This window comes from Ciconia boyciana, chromosome 3, assembly GCF_034638445.1.
Source record: "Ciconia boyciana chromosome 3, ASM3463844v1, whole genome shotgun sequence".
NCBI lineage: Eukaryota > Metazoa > Chordata > Aves > Ciconiiformes > Ciconiidae > Ciconia > Ciconia boyciana.
This window is the reverse complement of record NC_132936.1, coordinates 128,273,592-128,294,829: the sequence shown is the minus strand read 5'-3', so window position 1 is coordinate 128,294,829 and position 21,238 is coordinate 128,273,592. Positions and strand designations below refer to the sequence as shown.

Here is a 21,238-nt window from a genome sequence, read left to right as displayed (position 1 = left end):
GTAAGTAAGATCTTTTGATGTCATGCCTGGTTTTATATGACTGAATAGTACTTCAGTTGATCGAATTCTTCAGGACATTCATCACTGGTGCTGTGGAAGTCATAGATGAGATTCTCTTTTTTGCTCTGTATAATTCAGATTGAATTTATTACTGTAAAGTAGCAATTAACACTTTACTGAATCCTGGCATTTTAACCATGAAGCAGGTTTTGGGCCCTTTCTTTGGGACACAGTCTCTCTTATTTTAGAAAGTTGGTTTTTGCTGACAAAAGATGGAGGCAGTCTTGCTGCACAAAGAATTTTCAAGTGTCATTTAAAGGTATATGTTACTCAAATAACTGCAGAGATCCTTCAACCGTATATTTATGCATTTCTGCTGTTTGCTGTGAAGTTCCTTTCATTTGTGTTTTGCCTGTATTGTTATTCACTTGTTCTGGCACTGCTGTTTAAAATGGTCACCCATATCCCATAGAAAATGTGGAATACATACACACGTGTGTGTACCTGTGTGCATGTGTACTCAGACTAGCATGAATCTATTTTCTGTGTGGCCACTGATGTGTTTGCTGCTGCTGAATGTTAAGAAGGCTTTCCTAAGATAGCAACCCTTAGGTAGTCAAATGGCTTGTGTCATTGTTTTTTTAAATCTTTCTTAACGGTTCTTCAAGTTATATGCTATATATTAATTCATTCATTTATTCATTTCTTCCAGGTCCTGTCTCCCACTGGAGCAGATATCAGTAAACTCCCAACTAATAGAGAAGTCACAAGTAAGTGGCCACAAAGACACACAGGGAAAGTCCCTTCCAATCATTTTACTCTCAGTGACGATCAGGACTGCTTAAAGGCAATGCACTGGCTGAAAGAAAATGTTGTCAACTCAGAAGGTAAGGGTTTTCGTTAACACATGCACATTTACAGAAATGTTTTCTAGGCTTATTGTTTCCTTAATTCCATGGTATAATTGGTGCTTGATTAATTCTAACAAAGTCTTTCATCTGCTGTGCTTTGTTTTCCAGATTAATTTACAATTTGTTGTCATTTTTGATACCCAGCATATTTAGCTAGGAAAGAAAGGCTTGAGATAGATTAATTATCTATAATTATTATATAAAACAAAATGAGTCCCAAATGCAAATCTGGCTGAAGTCATTAATTAGCCAATTAAGTAATAATTTAATTAGTGGATGTGTTTTCCTGTTGTATAGAGAAATATCTAGATTTGAAGCGTAACACAAAGAAAACAGGTCTAAATTAGGAAGTGGGTTTTTTCAGTATCTGTCATCTTTGTATTCGGTTACATCAGCTACAGATTTTCACATAGAACTGCAGGCTCCCGGTATTTTATTTTTAACCCTTAAAATCACATATATGCACACATGTCCACCATACCTGTATTTCCTCAGCCTTGTTCATGTATTCATTGTTCGTGTGTGCATTGTTCATGTATTCATTAGTTCATTCACTGAATGCATCTGCTATTGAAAATATAGGGAATCATCCAGGCTTCTGAGTTAAACTTTCAACTACAGAAAGAGACCAAACAGTAAATGAATCATGTAATGTCAGTTCTGTGTGCCGGATCTGAGTTAGGACAGAGTTCAGAGCAGGAAAGCTGTCTTTGTGGAAAGTTCCTGTTGACTGAGTGCAACAACAGGAGTTTCCTAAAGATGTCATTTACCTGGCTCGTTTGTAGAGAACATAATGAAAATTGGCAGTTATTTGGTGTGGTCTACAAGGTTCATGTCCCGCTTGGCAGACCTTTAGGGAAGTTCTCAAGACACTGGAAGTTTCTTTATCATCCTCCAAGTCTTGCTGTGATCAGGACAGGAGGCAATAAACATGATAATGTTTTCCGCTCACACTTTCCTCAAACAGCTTCCTGGCCTCAGGCATGTAAACAGAGTCTTTCAGCAGTCCCGCTCCGCCTGTTTTCCGGCTGATACCAGCCCCTGCCCGCACAGTTTTACCTGATGTCCAGCTGATATGCACAGCTGCGTTTGCATAAACAGATGAGGTTGTTAGTTTCCCCTGTTTGCTACCGCTAACCTTTCATGTAAATGCGTGTGTGCCCAGTCCTGGAATGTGCTCCGGTACACCTGCGCAGAAGCGCTGCCGGAGAGCTAGCCGCTGGCTGGGATGCAAGGCGCCCAGGAGGATCGCTCTTCACGCAAACAGCAGTCTTACAGCACCTCATCTGCTTTGGGACGAATGCACCTTTACTATTAATACTAAATTAATATTATATTAATCATAATTTCATTATTGCTACTGACTTTTGTTGCAGTGTAAAGCTGGATATCTTAATTAGGCACTCTCCTGTCTTCAGTTATAAGCTAAATCCACAACTCCTGATGAGGCAGGTCTGGAGGGACTTTTTGGAGACGTGGTCTGTGGGAGACGTGACGCCTCCCCCTTTCTCCCTACCCTGCCTCTGGCTCCAGTTCCCTTTCGTTGCTCTTTCCACTTCACGTTCTCTGCTGCTGCAGGTGTAAGCTATAAAGAGTGCCCAGCTGGAGAAGTCTTTCTTCACCTGTCTCTGTTTCTGTTCTTCCTTACCCTGCTTCTGTTTTCAGCTATATTTCTTATGAATGTTGTTCTTTCAGACTTGATCGTAGCTGCACCCAAGATCCCTAATCTTTCTGAAAACGAGTCCACTTTTCAGCCCCTAGCCTATTCTGGAGACAGTCTAATAGGCAGTGGGCTCACGGAGGTGCAGAGGCAAGGCTCCTGTGGAGTTCAGCAATTGATTTGGATGTCTGTCAGCTCTCTGCAGGCCACACTACCGCTCTACGGGGATGATCAAAGTTTTACGTTTGTGTTTACTTTTCATCTCTGAAATTCTCCAGATCCTAGTTTTGCCTTCAATAAATAGTAATATTACACCTTATATATTTCATCTCCTCAAAACTGTAAAGTATTGTTTGTCAAATTCCTACTAACCTGCTATAAACATGTTAGAATTCAAGACGTTAAAAAATAGGATTTGCTTATGTTTAAAGAAAATGAAGTGGCTGCTAAACTATATATGCTGGTTATTGTAGCTGCACAGAAATAGACATTTCATCCTCCCACTTCAGATACAATAATAATTCTTCTCAGCTTATATTCGGTCTTTTTTCCACACAACTGTCTTCTATTTGTGCTCCTCTTATTCAGCCATTTGCTACGTTTATCAAAAGTAGTCTGAAGCCTGCTGTGCCGAGCTCTGTTCTCCTGGCTTGGCCGCTGGATGAGTCCCCCCTGGGGTCCCACGTAGCCAGCCCAGGGGCTCGGGCAGGGAGCAGCTCCCACCAGCACCCGCCATGGCAAGTGCATGGAGCTACCCGGCTGGGGGAGAAAAGCCCTGGACGAGGGATGGTGAATGTGCCTTCAAGACCACCTGTAGTTATGGAGGTTTTTTAAAGGAAAGTGTTAATCATTGAGCTTCACAGTGAGTCTTATTAGCCTAATTGGATGAAATCTTCATTTGGTGGCACTGATTTTGAGAGCAGCTTTTAATTAAGAGTTAAGGTAGGGTTTTTAATTGCTTTTCTTCCCTCTGTGAGCTCTGGGTACCACTTCATTCTGGATGAAATCAGTGGATGCTTTTTCGCGGGTTGTAACTAGAGCAGGATCAGCCCAGTAGCGCGTGCTGGCAGGAGGCGTTGCATGCACACCGTTGCATGCACACCATGGTGGAAGCAGCGGCGCTCCCGGCAGTGACTGCACCACCAAGGATGGGCAGCAGCGTGGTTGCTGCAGCCTTCCTCCCCAGGCTCCTCCTCGCTTCAGGCAAGGAGAGGTGACGGGAGAAGCTGGCCGGCACTCAGCAGCAGGTGTTGCTCGAGGAGCCTACGGGAGAAGCAGCGAGCTACCTCTGCTGCTGCCAGCTCCGTGGCTGGCTGCGGCGTGGTACCCTGGGCTGGGGCCGGAGGCCTTTGCCCCCGGCCGGTTGTGCTGGTGGCTCCGGAAGGGTCTCCTGCTGCCGAGGGCCTGGGAGCAGGGCGAGCACCAGCCCCAATGGCTGCTGCTGCAGCTTCTCTGATGAAACCCAGCCGCCTAATGCATGTAACCTATTATAACTGTAATTGTGACTAATTGAAATTCATCTCCTATTAGCTCTGCACTTTCCATGAAAATAAAAAGTAGGATGGGAGTAAAGTAAGGAACAAAACTGCTTTAATGGCCCAAAATGGAGCAATTATTTTTTCTCTTTACCTAAACATAGTTTACTGCCTTATTAAAAGCGTGTTTGTAGGAATACTATCCCATTAAAATTCCAGTGCATGAATCACCAACTGGAGCCACTGATGCTTTAGCTAATACTGGTTTTCTCCTTTAGCTTTTGCAAACTAAAAAGATTCAGGTCATGCTAGGGTCACTGAAATCTTGTGCTTCCACTTGTGGAAAATGAATGAGCCTGCTCTGCCGCAGAACGCTGACATTCTAGTAATAAATGATAAAACTACTCTAACGGTCTTTATTTATGGTTGCTTTTTTCCATGGAAGATTATTATGTTTACTCACAGATAGATACATTTTCATGTAGTTAAATAATAAAAGCATCCTGAGGAACTGCTATCTGTCCAGTGAACATAATTTCAGTCCATAATGAATATCTGTAGTTCCTAGACACTAGCATTGTAATCTAAAAAGCCACTAATATTGTAATAAGCAGAAACCGTAAATTGTTGATTTACAAGAGGTCAGTAAAGGAGCATTGCTTTCCTTGATCTAATGTAGTTGTATTTAATATTACCACATAAAACAGAATTTTAATTTTCCTTGAGAAATGCAAGGCTTGAATGTGATCTCGTATATACAGAAATGCCAATGTATAATGCAATAACTGAACTTCCCTCCAAAGAGGTTGGTTCTGCTGAATGGGGAGGATCTCTTGGTTGCCCAGACTTGCTTGCCTTAGAGTCAGAATAAAACTTTGCTAGGCTATGCCTTTGGTAAGCACTTCTCATTCCCCTTTCCCAGCCACTGCATCCTGTTCAGCTGCTTATGTTTCTCACCCCTTGCTAATTGAAAATGTGTAAATGTAATGTGAGGCTGCCAGCATCCACGTACCACATTCTTACCTGCACTATTAGCACATTAGATTACTAAAAATGAATATATGGAAGTTTGTATTTCACCACTAATGCTGCTTGTTTACTTCTTGCATTACACCTGCTGCAGCAGTGAAAAAAATGGATCAGTCTTATGTCTTCCTTCTTTTTTGTCTCTCTCATGAGGACAGTACTGCCTGCAGATAGGCGTCCTGGCAGGCACAAGCAACGGAAAGGGTTCTTCTGGCTTGGAAAGTCAGCTTAGCAATGTGCACTTTGGATGGAATTCCCATTATCACACTTTATATGTATTCTGTATTATATTTATGAAAGTAGTAAGATATCTTTCTTCTTATGATTTCAGATGAATACATTTGCAGGTAAAATTGTTCTGTCCCTCTGGTCATTGATGTGAACAGTAAAAATATGCTTTCCATCATCTCTGAGCATGTATAATCATGGGGCAATTCTTTTCTCTGGCAGTTATGAAGAGTTATGTTTATTTGGCAGCTACAAGTAGCCAAACTGATATGGACAAATAAAACAACCTTCTAGTCAAAGGGGAATAATAGAACATCTGTTAACAATTTTTATCATTAATATTCTCGGGAGTTAGGGCTCTGTGAATGCTCTGTTTAGTATTGCTCTGTCTCATGCAGTAAAACATGGTCCCAGTGAAATTGGTTTAGCCTATGAAATAATAAAATTTAGGTTGTAGGGGATGCTATCACTTGTAGTGAGACATAAATGCCAATGCAGAGATAAAGTGCAAGTTAGTTGCATGAGGCACCCCCTTACCTGCTCATCAGTGCTTACTGCAGTGCCATGTAGGAAAACAAATGCTGCCAAAAGTCAAGATCAAGCCAGTTACGTAGGAAGGTCAGTTGTTTGTCCAAATTCTGATTGCAGTTACTGCTATGTAGTCTGTGGGGAGCCAGTGCCAGCTGCTGTTTATGTCAATTAAAGGCCATTCCTGAAACACCTCATATGTTTCAACACTGATTTTTCTTTAGTACATTCCACCCTACGCTTTTCCTTCAACGCCAGACTGCAAGTTATTTTCATAGAGCTTGTAGAGAAACTTCTGCCATATCGTTAGTCTTCTCATACGAGGCCCTGTATGCTCTGTGTTATCCCTCAGCTTCAGTCTAAGACTGGACAAGCCTGGGATGGCCTGGGATTTGTGTACTGGCTTTCTTCTGGTTTACACACATTACCTGGAAAAGTGTTAGCTTTTCTGCGGTTTCCTTTCTCCCAGCTCCATGCTGGAGTGTACGATGTCCTCTATTGCAAGGACGTTTACATGTTAGCTTGTGTAGGTGTGGCTCAGTTATTTCCTATTTCTGCCAGGAGTTTCCCAGAAAGCTATAAATGCACCTGCTGACCACCAGCACTGCCCAGGTATGGGACATGAAATACACTGGGAACGTGCATTTGATGCATCCTTGTGCTGACAGATGAGATTCTTGGCGTACTGAAACACCCATCAGACTTAACGTGTAGGAGCTGCTGTCTTACTGAAGGTCTGTCGATATCCACAGGCCGGGTGTTCCTCCATCTACCTTGGCCTTGCAGCTTGAGCGAGTTGCTGGGGTGGTTGAACACAGCACAGACGCAGAGCTGGTGGTTGTGCGCATGCTTTTACTGCTGCATGCATGGAGGAGCCCGCAGGAGCTTGGATGTGGCCCTCATAGCAAAGGGTCCTTAGCCACTGGGAAAGGAGTCCCCGTCTGTCCTACGAAAGCTGTGCCATTTTGCATGGATTACTTGAAGGCTTAGTGGACCACGGAGCAGAAAAATGTTCCTATTCCAAGCAGGGAGACAGAGGGAACAGGGAGGAGAGGAGCATGTTTCAGTCCCTGCTCAGAGGAACGCTTATGTGTTTTATATTAAACCATCCTTAGATAAAACACACAGATGCTCTGACGCATCCCAGCTCTGCCTCCCTCTTTGCCAGGAGGGCTTTAGCCGTTAGGCTGGAGAGTCACATTATGCTCAGACAGAACCTGCTTCCTTCCCATCCTCACATATTCTCTCTCAGCTTTAACTATGCAGTTTGAAGTGGCACTGCTTCAGTAAGAGAATTTGCAAGGTCCTACCACAGAGCCTGCAGCTTTAGTTATGGGCGCTCCCCTGGAAGGTGGGAGATGTGGGTTTGAATCCGAGCTCCCTTCACCCAGTGGGTGGAAAGATAGAGCTGGTTTAAATAGTGGTTTCTGCTCTAGTGACAACGCACTGCAAAAGGAGCAGCAATACCCAAACGCTGTTTTCATACCAACTGATCAGAAATGTCTGTCTGGAGCTTGCTGATTTCTAGGCAGCGTGCAAGGACAGAGGCTGGCTGGTTTGGAGCACGTATTTGAGACATTTAGGTTTGGGGCGTTTTCCGACGTGCACTGGAGGGAGGCAGCTGTCTTCAAAGAGCAGCGCAGAGCTGCCAGCCGCTCCCTGTCGAGAGCGTCGGCCGCCCGTGCCCCTCAGTGGGGCAGTTTGGTGCCGGCAGATAGGAAGCAGCAGGCACAGGGGTATGTCTGCAGGGGCGTCTCCATTGTCTGGAGATTAGGCTTTTGCAGAAGGAAGTGGCAGCGCTGGTGACCTCCCATATTGCACAATGGCTTGTTTTCTATCACTTGGTCTTTCCAGCGTTGGTGGGGTTTTTTCTGCATGATGTGTTTAATCTGCTCCTGCCCCCCCCCCTCCACTAAGTCCTTTGAATGAACAAAATTGAGGAGGGAGGGGAGAACAAAATAAAAACGTTTTGGGTTTTTTTTTTTCCCCACTAGAGGATTTTCAATCAAAATGATTTCAAATTATGGGGTCAGAATGAATGTCATACTTCTATTTAAGTACTTGCCTACTTTGTGGGATGTTTTGTACAGATTCTTCACTAAATTATCTTAGCTACTGTTGCTAGGTAACACTGTTTGCTTCATAGCATCAGAGAAATAAGAGGGTCAAAGAGAGCAATTTCGTGTTATTATCATCTGAGTTATACTAATAAGGTTTTCATTGTACATCTTAGAAATTTTTCCCCCTTTTTTCCCCTTAGGGAACATCATTGTCTATGGGAATACAATTGACATTTACACCACGGTAGAAACCCTCTTATCTCTTGGAATTGATGGTTCTCGCATACATCTCGTACAGCCTCCACTCAGCTCAAATGTTACTTGCCTTAACAACAACGAAATCGAAAGTGCTGTTCAGGAGGCACTGTCAAAAGCTGGCGTGTCTGTATATTATGACAGCATCCTGGCACGGTGGAACGAAGGCAATGACCCAGACCTTATCACGTGTGCTGCTTTCACTACTAATACAAAACCGTTTAAATTGCAGTGTTCAGTAAGTATATGCTTTCATTGTATTTCCTTCAGTCTGTTCTTTAAGACAAAGGCCATCAAATTTAGATAGTCCCTCGTTGGTTTATCTATTTTCTCATTGTCTCTGGAAGATTGAACATTCACTTGTTAGTCTAAAGGATTGTTTTTTAAAAATCCAAATAAAACCATTGTTAATGCCCTGGCTGATTTGGATTAGAATGTATTTAAGTCACCTGACTCACAAATAGTTGTTCACTGCTGAGTGACAAATACTCTTAATTAATTTTCTAAATAATTCCAGAAATCCTTTTATTATTTAAATGCATACAGTAACTCCTGTCTATAGTTATGTGCATTTGATTAAGATTTGATTAAGTCATAGTAGAAGCCAATAAAGTTAGGATAGAGAGGCCTACTATGTAACTTAATTCAAATATATTTTAAATAGATTTTTCTTCCTCTGCGTTAATGACTGCATTTTTGTTCATCTATAGTATCAATATCTAAGTAAATGATACGCACACTCACAAGTATGGCCCCACTGTGAGATTTGGGACAGGTTTAGTCTTTCCTAATGGGCAGAATAGTTCTGTTTTTCTTTATTGGGCTAATCTATGTGTGTGAGTGCTTCTGGTAGAGTCACTTCAACACGTGCATCCGTAGGAAGCCGTATGGCCCTCTCAACACACCCCGCTGCGTGCACGCTTCTTTGTGCAGCAAGTCTGTTGTAATTCTGGAAAGGAAGAGCCGTGTGCCTCCCCCGGAGAGCTCCCCAGGAGTTGCTGGTCCCTGCCAGCTCCCTGCACTGGAAAGCTCTAAGTCCTTGGGTTTTCCCAGCCCTTTTCTTTTTAACGTATGGATAGTTAAGCCCTTCCTGATGGAGGTGAAGACCTTGCATAGCACTATTAGCCACTAGCAGTCTCCTGACTTTGGTCCCCGTATCAGTAGTGATGTTCCTCCCACTCTCTCCTCATATGCAGCTCTTCAGTTTCTCTCCTCTTTCCCTGAAATTCCTCTGCTTTTACCCTCCTTCCACAGAGATCTCAGTGCGGTTCTTGTTCTTGCAACTTAATATCTGTTCACCACCTCCCCATCAGCCCCCCCTCTTTTCCCCATCATCTTGCCTGTGCCATTCCTTCAAGACCCTCATTTCCTTGTGGTTTGTTTCTCTTGCCCTTTTGTGCCTCCTGCCCCATGCCTGTCCTTTCTCCAGCCATGGTTCTTCCCTCTCGAGGTCTCTTACCCAGCCTCTAAGATGAGAGACGTGCAATTGCTTGTGATGTCAGGGGCTTTATATTCTCCAAAACCAGTTCAGCTGTCTTGCGTGGCTCCTGTGTCTGCCTTTAGCTGCCTGGGAGGACAGGCTCAGAGGAGGACAGGGCTCCGGAGAGCAACCTTCGCCAGGAAAGCAGCTGTGTTCGCAAGGGAGCAGGCTGTGCAGGAATCGGCACTGCAGCAGCTCTGGGCCTTCTGGGATTTGAGCCAATATCAACTGTTGATTGGCAGTTCTTGGGGGCTTAATTTGTTGAGTCCTGCAGGATAAAAACAACAGGAGAAAATCTCCTCTTTCCCCAAAGCGGCTCCCTGCCTCCCTCCCCTCCCGGGCTGACAGATGGCTCCCAGCCTGGAGGTTGCAGCCGTCCCCTCCCCTCCAGTGACACCGTCCTGCCTGTCAGCCAGCAGGACGTGGGGCCGTGTGGTCCCCTTGCCCTCACGGGCAGAGCTTCCCGGATTTTGGATCTCCTAGATGGTTAGAACTCCCTTAACTGCGCATAGCTTGTTACTTGTTTTATATACAAACAAGCTCAGAGGCTCTGGCTCCTCTGCTGCTGCATCTCTGCCTTACCAGCGTTGCTACAATTTCCAGCTGCCTTTGCTTCCCTCTCCTGTGCCTTTTCTTCTGGCTGGCTCATCCAGCCGGTCGTGAGCATCTGACGCTTGCCCTCAGTCCTCAGCAAAGCTCTTTGGTGGTATAATCGGGTAATACCTTTACCCAGGTCACAACTGTGTCCTCCCTGAGGCTGACACTAAGGGAAGGACTTATTACTGATGCTGGTTTGCCCTGATACAGTTATGTCTCGGGCTGTTCAAGATGAAGGCAGAAAGATAATGCATGCTTGTCTGATAACTTTTCACCCTTTCCTCAGCCTGTACAGTAATATTTATTGATGGCGGGCAGCAACATCCAACTTGTCTAATCATTTTAAAAGGTGAGGGCACTGATGAAGGGGAAGGCTCTTTATAAAGGCTCTGGAGCTTCACAAACTACATTGTAGCAATGAGACGGTCAGTCTTCATCTGTACCCTTTGTAGACCATGATCTTGTTTAAGACATCTCTCAACCTTGTCATTCTTATTACTTTTAACCCTCAATGTCCAGTGTGCACTCTTGTTTTACACTATTTTTGGGACCTTTGTTCTGCCAGCTTTCAGTTTATCCTTTGTAAGAGGCAACTACGAAGACGCTGCTCATAGTTGTAGCTTCTCCTGCTTCTGCTGTCTGCGGCACTCTGACGGAGGTGAGGGTGTGGGGCAGGGACTGTTCTGTGCATGTCCCCCGGTTCCAAGCTGGAGTGATCTGGCCCTGCTTACCTGCTCCTCGTTTCTCATGTTTCAGAACTGAGACACCTCCAGGTGACGTGGCTTTTACATTCCCCAGCGCCTCTCTTGGCTTCATCTGAATAGGCACTTTTGTCCTTAGCGCGTTTTTGGTTCCAGATTTCAGATGGGCTTTTGCCTCCTTAAAGCCGCTTTTAGGCAATGTAGAAAACCAGATAAACACGTATCAAGAGAAATGTCAGATGTGCGTGATTCTAAATCGATTTGAAAGCTCCCCTCTGCTAATCAATGCACGGAGTCTGTGCGGAGCATGCATACAAAAGGCGAGGGCTGTGGCGGGACCCTGCAGTCCTTGCTCTCGCGCTGCGCTGGATTTCAAAGCAGCTCTTCAGGCATCCAGCACATTTTGCATGACGTGCTGTGTGCACATCTGTTCCACACCGATGCCTAACGCGTAGGACGAATTGGTAGCCACTTCCAGCACTGCCTGCTTTGTAGTGCTTGTCGCAGTGGTGCTGCCTCAGCTCCTATTTTGGGGAGATGAGGTCTGATCTGCTTCCTCGTGTCCCAGGAGAGGGACTATGCAGGTGCCACAAGAAGACAAAAGAAGGGAATTATCACTAGCTTTTTTCTTTGAGACTTAGAGGAAGAACTTAAGGATTTAGGGTGATTTCCTTTCAGTGCCCTTGAAATCTTCCTGTGGGGAAGGCAAGCTCACGGCTTCAGTAGATGCTGGTCCCAAGATAAATCCCTACCTCAGAGCCGGTTCTGTAAGGAGGAGTAAGACAGCACAGGCAGTGTTTTCAAAGAATGGAAGTTACATCTTTTTTCAGTCCCGCAAACCAAAACATAGCGAACAGGTATCTGCTGTGCTCATTACCAGATTCGGTAACTGACTGCCCAGTGTACCAAGTACTTTACGTAGAGACAGAGCCTCCTCTGGCCTGACCTGGCTGATCTAGATGGATCTGACATCCACCTAGACCTGTGCCCTGTCTCTGAGAGTGGCCAGCCCCAGCCGCTGCAGGGGCAGTAGTCCCAAGCACTAAGGAGGTACAGATTAGTCTGCCTCCTAAAGGAAGTATTATCCAGATCTGGAATAGCTAGAGATGTGTTTCAGTCCTGAAAAAGTTTGGATGTGCTTTCCAAAATCTACGTCACTATCAAGTATAATAAATCTGAATGCTTTTATTTTCATGTAAATATTCAGTCCTTTTATACCTCTCACAAACGTCTTGACCTCCACAGCTTCCACTGGCTTTAATTCTGCCGCTGTAGTTTGAATGAGGATGACATTTCCTCTGAACAATTTGAGCTTCCTATCTTTCCATTTCATTGAATATCCCTGTGCTGGTAGCCATAGTAACATAGTTTGGTAAACAGTTAGGCACAACAGTTGGAAAAATATCTGTAATGTACATTTATCCTGCTAAAATGCAAAGTAAATTGTACTTTTCTATTACTTAGTTTTTCAGTTTGGCTTGAGCACGTGAAAGAAGAAAGCCAACTTCATAAAGGGTTCAAGTCTATTTCATATGCTCATACTAATACAGAAAATATGCACATCCACTCAGGCTGTTTGACATAGTTAATATTAGAGCTTTTAAAAGAAAAGTAATCTAATAACCAGAAGTAGATGAGTCTAGTTTAGTAATTCTCCCCTCTACTGTCTTTGTTTTAATTTTAGTAGCTGTAAATACTGGATCAGAAGGATTTATCTGTGTATATAAAATCATACTTTATTTCATGTTCTTGTTTTTTAAAATAAATAACATTCAGAATGAAGTGTCAGTTTTGATTTATGAAATTAGGCAGTAACTAATGTATAATAACCTACACTTACGTCTTTTTTAGGCATTTTTTAGCTTTGCCTACAGGACAGTGGATTATGAAACCTTTAAGGCAATTAATGATGCTTGCCTTGTTTTTGATGGAAGACTTGTGATCGATACCGAATTCCGTACTAATGATGTCAGTATCAGGGCTGCAGGTCCTTTAACAAAGTACTCCAGGCGATATTATGTAGATGAATGGACACACAGCAACTTCAATTCAAAAGAGATCGGCTTTGAGCTTGCTGCATCTATGCTGAATCTCTTTGATCCAACCCCTAAGCCCTTTTCTAAGCCACCAGAAGGCACAGATAGACTCATCCCCATGTACAAAGGATGTAAAATTAAAGGTATGTCAAAATGGATTTCTGTCATACTTTCATACCCTTTTTGGTATTTTTGCTGTTACATAATACAGGTAGGTCCATCTCACCAAAGATGCCATCTAATGGCAGTACAGTCCTCAAAGCTCCTTATATCGTCAGTGGAGAGAGGTGAGTTGCAATAAAAGCTTATGCTGTAGATTTGTCCTAATAACGGACCCAGTTGTGCTTTCATTTATATTGCAGTAAACATGGAGTGTTTCTAGTGAAACTCAGTGTCTTTATCCAAGTTCAAGATCAAGAAAACTATAATCAGAATTTTTCAATGTGTGGCTACTGCACCAATATGTGTAAGAGTACCAAAAAAAAGTTTATAACATGAAGCCCACCAAAACAAAATAAGTTCCTTGTTTTTTTTCATAATCTCCCATAAGATTATGGGAGAAGGAAGGTGAACAAATACTTTATTTTCTTCTTTGTTTATGATTTAATAAATCTCGTATTTTCATTTATGGCAGGAGGTGTTCTTCCTGGAGGTTATCATTACTTGCATATTTCCAAACCAGAAATCCCCATCCGCTTGGACTTAGAACTTGCACTGTGTGATCACGTAAGTTACATTATTTAACTTTTCTTTGCTTCGTCCTCCATTTGGAAAGATGTTCTTATTTAGGACAGCACAGGTACATGCATAAGTACCATGCTTCTTAAAAAATACCTTGAGTAAGCATGGGTTTGAGTATGTATTTAGAGACCTTCCAGAGCTGGGACTTATCAGTATACTCTGGAGTGGAACAAACCACATAAAAACAAATCTCTGTGATTATTTGAGAATATTTAATTTATTTTAAAGTAAATTCACCGTCGTATTGTAAATGTGGAATACATACAGATAAGATTATCTGATTAACCTCTTTACTGCCGTTCTTAATTCCTTTGCCACGAAATCAACTGGAACTGAAGGGGTTTTTGGTCCAAGGAAATACTTGTCAAGCCCTAATGCCCTGAACTCTGTTACTATTTGTAGCACTTTGGGTTCAGATAGCTCCCTAATGGGGCACTACAGCTCAGCTCCTTCACCCTTTCTTTCCAGAGTTGGTGGCTTAGCACTGTGCCTGGTTCCTGAGCCATTTGTCTCAGCGCAGGCTGGGAGGTTATCATGTTGGCTTTTCCTCAGTACTCTCTCTTTCAGAATGGCTTTCTTTTTGCTTGATTCTGTAGAGAGAGACAAGTCATTTTCTCGGTCATATGGAGTGCGTTGCTTTTGAAGTTCCTAGCACAAATTTAATACACAGCGCATCAAGGTAGTGGTGGTATTTGCCATCAGATTTGCATAAGAACAAATCCAGTCACCTAAGCCTGGGTACGTTGTATAGATCAGGTACAGCTGGTGAACACGTATGAATTGCATAACTAACTGAACCTCTTAGATGTTCGTTTCCATACTTTCTGATATTTGCCTTTCTCAAAAGATGCACAATTTCTATAAAGAGGACATAGGATACTATTAGCTGGATTTCACTAAAATATGCTTTCAGCCTTAGCACTTAACCTCTTTCCTCCTTGGAATAAGGTGCTATAAATGCATACAGATGATAAAACTTCGCAGTCTATCTGTGAAATTCAGTTGATTTCTAGACTAGTAGGAAAAGAGTATATTCTGGAAGGGATGCTCCGTACTTCGCTGCTAGAAAATAGCTAGTGCTGCAACCATGACAGTCATCTTTGAACAGGAAAGAGGGAAGCACTTCACACAGTTGCGCTACATAGGAGATTGTCCCATGATAGAAACGTGGAGACGCTTCTATTACTGGAGAACCTGACTTGTGAAACAAGAAAAGGACTAGATTCGTGTACTTTAAAGCCAGAGAGGACCATCCACCTAGGCAAGCTCCTGTTTCATACAGATTATACCTTCTGCCTCAGCGATTTCTGCATCAAGCCCATTCTTGTAGTTGATGTAAAGAGTGGCTTTTAAAAGACTACTTCAGTGCTGATTTTAAAACTCAGGCAGCAATGGTCTATAGAAAGAAATTATTATTTTAAAAAAGGAATCCATGCTTTGGGGGGAGGAATCAAAGCATGGCTCACCTTGTTTTCCAGCTTTGCAGATGCAGGATGAGCTGTCCAAAGCAGCATGTACTAGAAAGCAGAAGGGACTATCACAGAGAGAAAAATTGGTTTTGTCACTCCAAATTGCTAGAACATCATGAGAATTCTTTTGCTGCAGCTTTGATTACCTGCAGTCTGAAAAGGGAACATCTTTAAAGCCACTCCAAAAACTTCATGTAAATCCTAAAAGAATTTCCTAAGAAAGAAGTAAGAGAAGCTAGTGAAATGTATTAGCTGAGAGATGTGGAAGTAACAAAGGTTACTGTAGCCTAGCAACAGGTTTTAGAAATATATAGAACTGGAACATGAATACAGGTTTAAAAAATAGCTTCAAGCTATTTGATCATCCCACTGCAATGTGAGGTTTGAAACAAATTTTTACATTTTTGTCTTTAAGTGATTGATTTAACTAGCTGAAACTAAATGCTACAGTTGGAGCATCAACATCCAGCATTATTATTCTTTTATTGATCGTAGAGTTGGTGTTAGCAACACTTGGCAGCCCCTGTTCAAATTAGCAAGAGGGAGTCACTGAGAGCAATTCTAAATCATATATATATGTGGATGTGTTTATGTGTGTATATATACACACACACACATAAACATACGCATATATATGTAATGTAAGTATGTGCATATGTATTTTTTTAAGGCAATAGTAATTCATCATTTAAAAGTCTAGAACATAGCCTGAAGGAAACATCCTAAGAGATCAAGCCCAGCCTCCTGCAGTTGCGGGCAACCACCTAGTACATAGTGCCATTTATAAAATTTGTTTGGTTTAGAACTGAACAGGGTCCTTCTCGGTATTTCTTTCCGTGTTGGAAGGCTGTTCCAACACATCGCATCTCTGACTACTGGAAAACTTCTACACAAAGCTAAAAATGCTTAATTGGTACGTGATAAATCTTTGAGTTGTAACATTGAAGTTTGCTTGTAACTGATTAATGTGGTAGTATCAACCCTCTGCCTACAATGGTATAGCTTCTATGATGTGCCATAAATTTGGACTCTGCACATATACTTTTTGTATATACATATATACAAATATATATGTATAGTTATAAATCTCGAGAGAGAGTAAAAGCATACCAGTGTGGTGTTCATTCATCAGGATGGTATCCTATAGTAAATTATAATATGCCATGTGTATGCAATAATATGGACTCTGTATAATAAATCAGGATGAATAGGTTTCAATTCAGTTGCCTAAACAGAGGCATCTAGTGTTGTTTGTGATGCCCCAGGGCATCCCTCCTGACCTCCAGCTGCTGCTCCAGGAGGTCACAGGTCTCCCATGGATCCTGTGTCATAACTGCCAGCCCAGTTCGGATGGGCCACATACCCTTAGGTGTCTCAAATGGCACTCGGGATTGGGCAACCAAAGCCCATGCTGCACGCGCAGTCGTATGCTGCACAGTTTTGTGTGCAGTTAATCGAGGTCTAACCCACACAAAAAATCTTTGTGTCCAAACCGTAGCAAAGTGCCTTGTTGTATAAACCATGTTACCAGGAATGGGTATTCTTGATTAAAAAACAGGGTTGTGGATTTTAAGAAATCGTAAATATCAGCTAGGAAACCCTAGCTGATCCCATACATATGCCAAGTCAGGTGTTCGTTCCATCTCCACAGCTTTCCTTATATTTGCTGTTCCAGGGGATGGAGATTATAACCGGAGAGGCAAGACATGGGAATTATTTCAGGATGCATATCAACAAATATAGTATGGTAGATAGCATCACCTGCTTTTCAAAGGAACCCTTTCCTGTCTCCAACTACATTTGCTTGTATGGACAGCATGAGCGTCTTCTTAATGATCTTTATTATCGCTGGAATGAAGGGCAGATTACAGATCTTTACAGGTAAGATAAACTCAACATTGCGCATCAAATCTACACTCTGGCAGAATTTTAGTTTTATTTTATTATGGTTTATCTTATGGCTGTTTTCCCTTACAACAAAAGATAGATTTTTAAAAAATATTTCCATTATTTGGCGAAATTATCAGTGGCAATGCAAGCCCTGAAGACCTTCCTGGAAGGAGCTGTGTGTCTGAGATTTATTTAGAGAAGGAGCAGTGGTTTACTTGACTATCTTTCATCTGAAAGAGCATTTCAGTATCTTTATAACTTTTGCTTAGAATATTCAGTAGGCTTAACTCATTAAGCTGAACCTGAACAATCTCTTTTTACTGAAGATTCATATTCAGAAGTCACTTTTTAAAGTCAGTATTTTTGTCACTTTGAATCAAATTCGTAAGCCAAAGGTTTCTAGGGAGATTATAAATCACTTATGGTGATAGTCACACTCAACAACTTGTCTGCTTATCTGGTGATAAAACAAACCCTAAAGTTTATCCTCTAGACTGTGTTCTCTGTGTAAGGGAGTTATTTTTACTTAATTTTATAGCTGGAGGCTATGTCAGGACTCTGCATATTTAGTGGAGGTTCCCCATCAACTTGTAGGACTTCTCCCACCACAGCGCTTTGCACCAGTGAAACAGGTCTTGCAGATTTTCTGAGGTGCTGCCCTCTGCCTGCTGTGCCCAAGCAAGCGCAGGGCAGTCCTGGGGACTAGGTGTTCCAAGGCAAGGACTGAGGTTCTCTCAAGTGGTGGGAGAGACTAAAGAGCCTGGCTATTTCTAGCCAAGATTTATGAGCCATCTCCTCTGAGATAATTTTTCATTGCTTTTGGAAATGCAAACCTAATTAAAGAAGTTATTATGGAGAGAGGAGTATCTGAAAAAATGCAATCTACCGTATCTTTAATCTTCTGCTATTTCTCCAGAATGTCATATCTTAAAAAATTACCTGGCCTAAAAACTCAGACTTGTTTTATTCCTTATGCCTCAGTGAAAGCAAGTGCTTTGGAGGTCAAGCTTGATTAAAACCAAAACAAAACAAGGAAACCCCAGCCTTGAGTTTCATTGATGGGGTAGAATTCTTTGAGCATGTAATTGAAACAGGAGGTAAAGAAGAACTTGCTGATACATCTTATTTTGATTTTCATTTTTAAAAATCCCTCACAAGTGGTGATTTGGGAACCTAAATTGTCACAGATAGAGAAGTGAAGTACTGCATTATGTAAGCTGGTTTAGAGACAGAAAGCCAAGCACAGGAAAAAATGGTAAATTTATATCATGATACAAAGCTGATAGTGGTGCCTTAAAAGTCTCCAGGTCTGATTTTGTTACATTTATAACTGATTTGAAGAAAGGCATAAGTGGTAGCAAAATTTTCAGATTAAACAATGTTATTTAGGTAATAGTTTGTAAAAGTTTGCTGTAAAGGATGTGCTGTGGTCCAAAAGAAACTTTGCATGATTATAGCAATCTACTGGTTCAAAAAAATCTGCAGGAATGAAGCACCTGAGATCTTGAGACAGGGACTTAAGAGCCTCTGAATTCCTGTACCTCTTCCTCTCGCTTTTGCACTTCTGCTGGTTCAGTGTCAAAAAGCTTCACCAGAATATGGATAAGGCATTGTACGCTGCTAAGGACAGAGAAATGAGAATGTCTGCGGAACTCAGGGAGGAGGGGGGATCCAGCCAAGCCCTTCAGCTAAGGACAAAAAATTGGTTTGTATGCCATATTTTGAGAATAGTGGTATCAGCTGCTGTCTCAAAGGGTGAATTCCCCTGAAAAGGACTCAGGGCTTCACCGGGACTGGATGTGCAGCTCTTACAGTTCTTCTGATGTGTTTTGCAGTCCTCTTCCTGCACACTCCTCATTGTAAATATTACAGAGTCTAGCTCCTCATTTTTTCCTTCTCATCTTGTACTTACAGACAGGATGAACCCAAACTTGCACTGTGAGGTTTAAAAGTTTCTTGGACAAAAATGCTTCTTTACAAATTTCACTTCAGGAGACCTTTGTATGCCTCTGCTGAGAGGAGTGTGAAACTTGTGAATTATTGCTGCTACAGGGATTGATTTTGATTTATAGAAAATGTTGGGTTTGTTTTACAAGAGAGGAATGCCACACAGCAAATGTAAAGTTCACGTAAACAGTATATTGTCAATAGGTGTTAAGTAGAAACTGAAGGAGGATGACACAATTGTATGAGATATGGGCTAAGATGACAGATAATTTTCTTTCCTTGTCACAGCTGATGCTGATCAGCTAATACATTTTGAGCACTGGAAGAAACACAATATTCAGGTTGTGGCAAGGTATCATCAGTCTTTTTCATGGTGTTACAATATGCAAACACAGCTGTGACCTAATCTTTTCTATGAACCACAAATGTTGCCAGACACTTATGCCTTTGTTTGCCCAGATGTGGTTACAGTGGCAGTCGTTATATGTACTAGCGAGTTTCACACCAGTATCAACATCTGGAAGAACAAATCATCTTGCTTTGGGATTTCTGCCTGCAACACAGGTAGCAGTATTTTCCTGACCTTGACAAAACCAGCATTTGTTCCCTTTCTCTCTGTGGCTGCATGTTGGGCATGTAGCCCAGCCCAAGGACTTCAGTGCAGCTGCACTTACCTGCACTCTTGCTAGCTACGCACGCAGATTTTGAAGAGATGAGACATGAACTTTCTGAATGGACAGCTTATTTCTTCATGAGAGAAATTAAGAATGTGTTAGCCTCCCTTGCTCTCATGATCGTGATAGGATCCCCACACAGTGCACAAGCTGAGTGGGGGATTACAAGTAAGATCAAGTTCTAAACATCCACAGAGATTTTAAAAATCTCAGGAGAGATGAAGATCCCAGTGATGATCTGTTAATAGGATGAGTCAGGCCTGCCAACATTGAAGAGTACAAAGTGCAGCTTTATCTGACGGCAGCATATACGCTCATTGGGGGAGTCATCAGCTCCTGCAAGACTGCTTGCATCTCAACTGGTCTTTGCTTACCAGGATCTGAAGTTGTGCAAGGTCAGGGTCCTCTCGCATCCACGTACTCGCAGGCACCGTGACCTGTGTGTCTGGGTGGTCTGGCCAGGATCACTAGTGTGCCATGCAGAGGAACACCACTTATCAGGTCCTCATCACATCTCTTGAGCTCTTCTTAATTAGTGATGATGAACTAATTTTGGACTTGTCTTTTACAGCCTTTAGATATGGATGTTGTTTGTATCTTTTGCCTCATTATTTTTATCTCCCCTCTCATTAGCCTGTGGCAAAATTCCTGAATTACAGTTGCCAGGTTTTCCTTCTCTGGTTATTTTATTGCCTCCAGTCCTGTTTTTCATCTTCTTTATACCTTATCTTTAGATAGGTTTGTTCCTTCTCTCCTTGCTATTTGGTCATTTGAATGAAATCACATACGTTGCTCTGTAGCAATTAACATATGCTGTTCTTTAATCCTTGCTCGCTTGTTTCTTCCGGTGCTTTCACACACATGCACGCATACACACATACATTTCCATTCATATCAGTCTTGATATTTCTGTTACAAATGTCTATACTATGAGGAGGATAGATTCTCTAGCTAGTTTAACAGGTGGGAGACAGAAGAGCAACACACTGCAGTAAAGGAAAGCCCTTTGTAGTCAGCCAAGGCAGAGTGAAAGGACTAGTGAGAAAAGGCAGAGACAGTGAGAGGAGGAAGCAAACTGCCTGTAACCTCCCTAGCACAAAGCAAACTGGCACAGGAAATGGCTTCTTTCAGGAGGAGGTAGAGCGATGCAAAAAGGCTGGCAATATAACGTAGTCTCGTAATATGTAATATCGTATCATATCATATATACAATATATATATCTCCACATAATACAGTGTTATATACAATATATATATGTACAACGTACAACAATAGACAGTGTTAAAACCTAGCCTTGAGAGGACTATCTAATAGAAAACCATTAAAATGAAAAATGTTTTAGCATCTCTGGTGAGATGAAGATTGTCTTGAGGCTTTTATGTAGATAAAAAGTGGTGTCTGGTCTTCTTTTGGCAAGGAATATGAAAATGCATTCGTTGATTTCTATGTGTGTGGCAAAAAGAACAACTGGTTTGGGTGCTGTTCACATGGTCTATAATGACCTCGCATGACCGTGTGAATGCAAACCTGATGTTAGGACTGAATTTCTCTCTTTGACT

The 21,238-nt window shown here is 42.2% G+C and overlaps 1 protein-coding gene across 1 annotated transcript in view; it reads left to right on the top strand.

Moving 5' to 3' along the window:
• Nucleotides 1–21,238, top strand: part of CFAP61 (cilia and flagella associated protein 61) — a 113,243-nt gene that overhangs the window by 76,724 nt on the left and 15,281 nt on the right. The window contains exons 20-24 of the mRNA XM_072857652.1: nt 713–887; nt 8,089–8,381; nt 12,773–13,100; nt 13,592–13,683; nt 16,843–17,048. Of these exons, the coding sequence (XP_072713753.1) occupies nt 713–887; nt 8,089–8,381; nt 12,773–13,100; nt 13,592–13,683; nt 16,843–17,048 (1,094 nt within the window). The remainder of the gene's footprint in view (nt 1–712; nt 888–8,088; nt 8,382–12,772; nt 13,101–13,591; nt 13,684–16,842; nt 17,049–21,238) is intronic.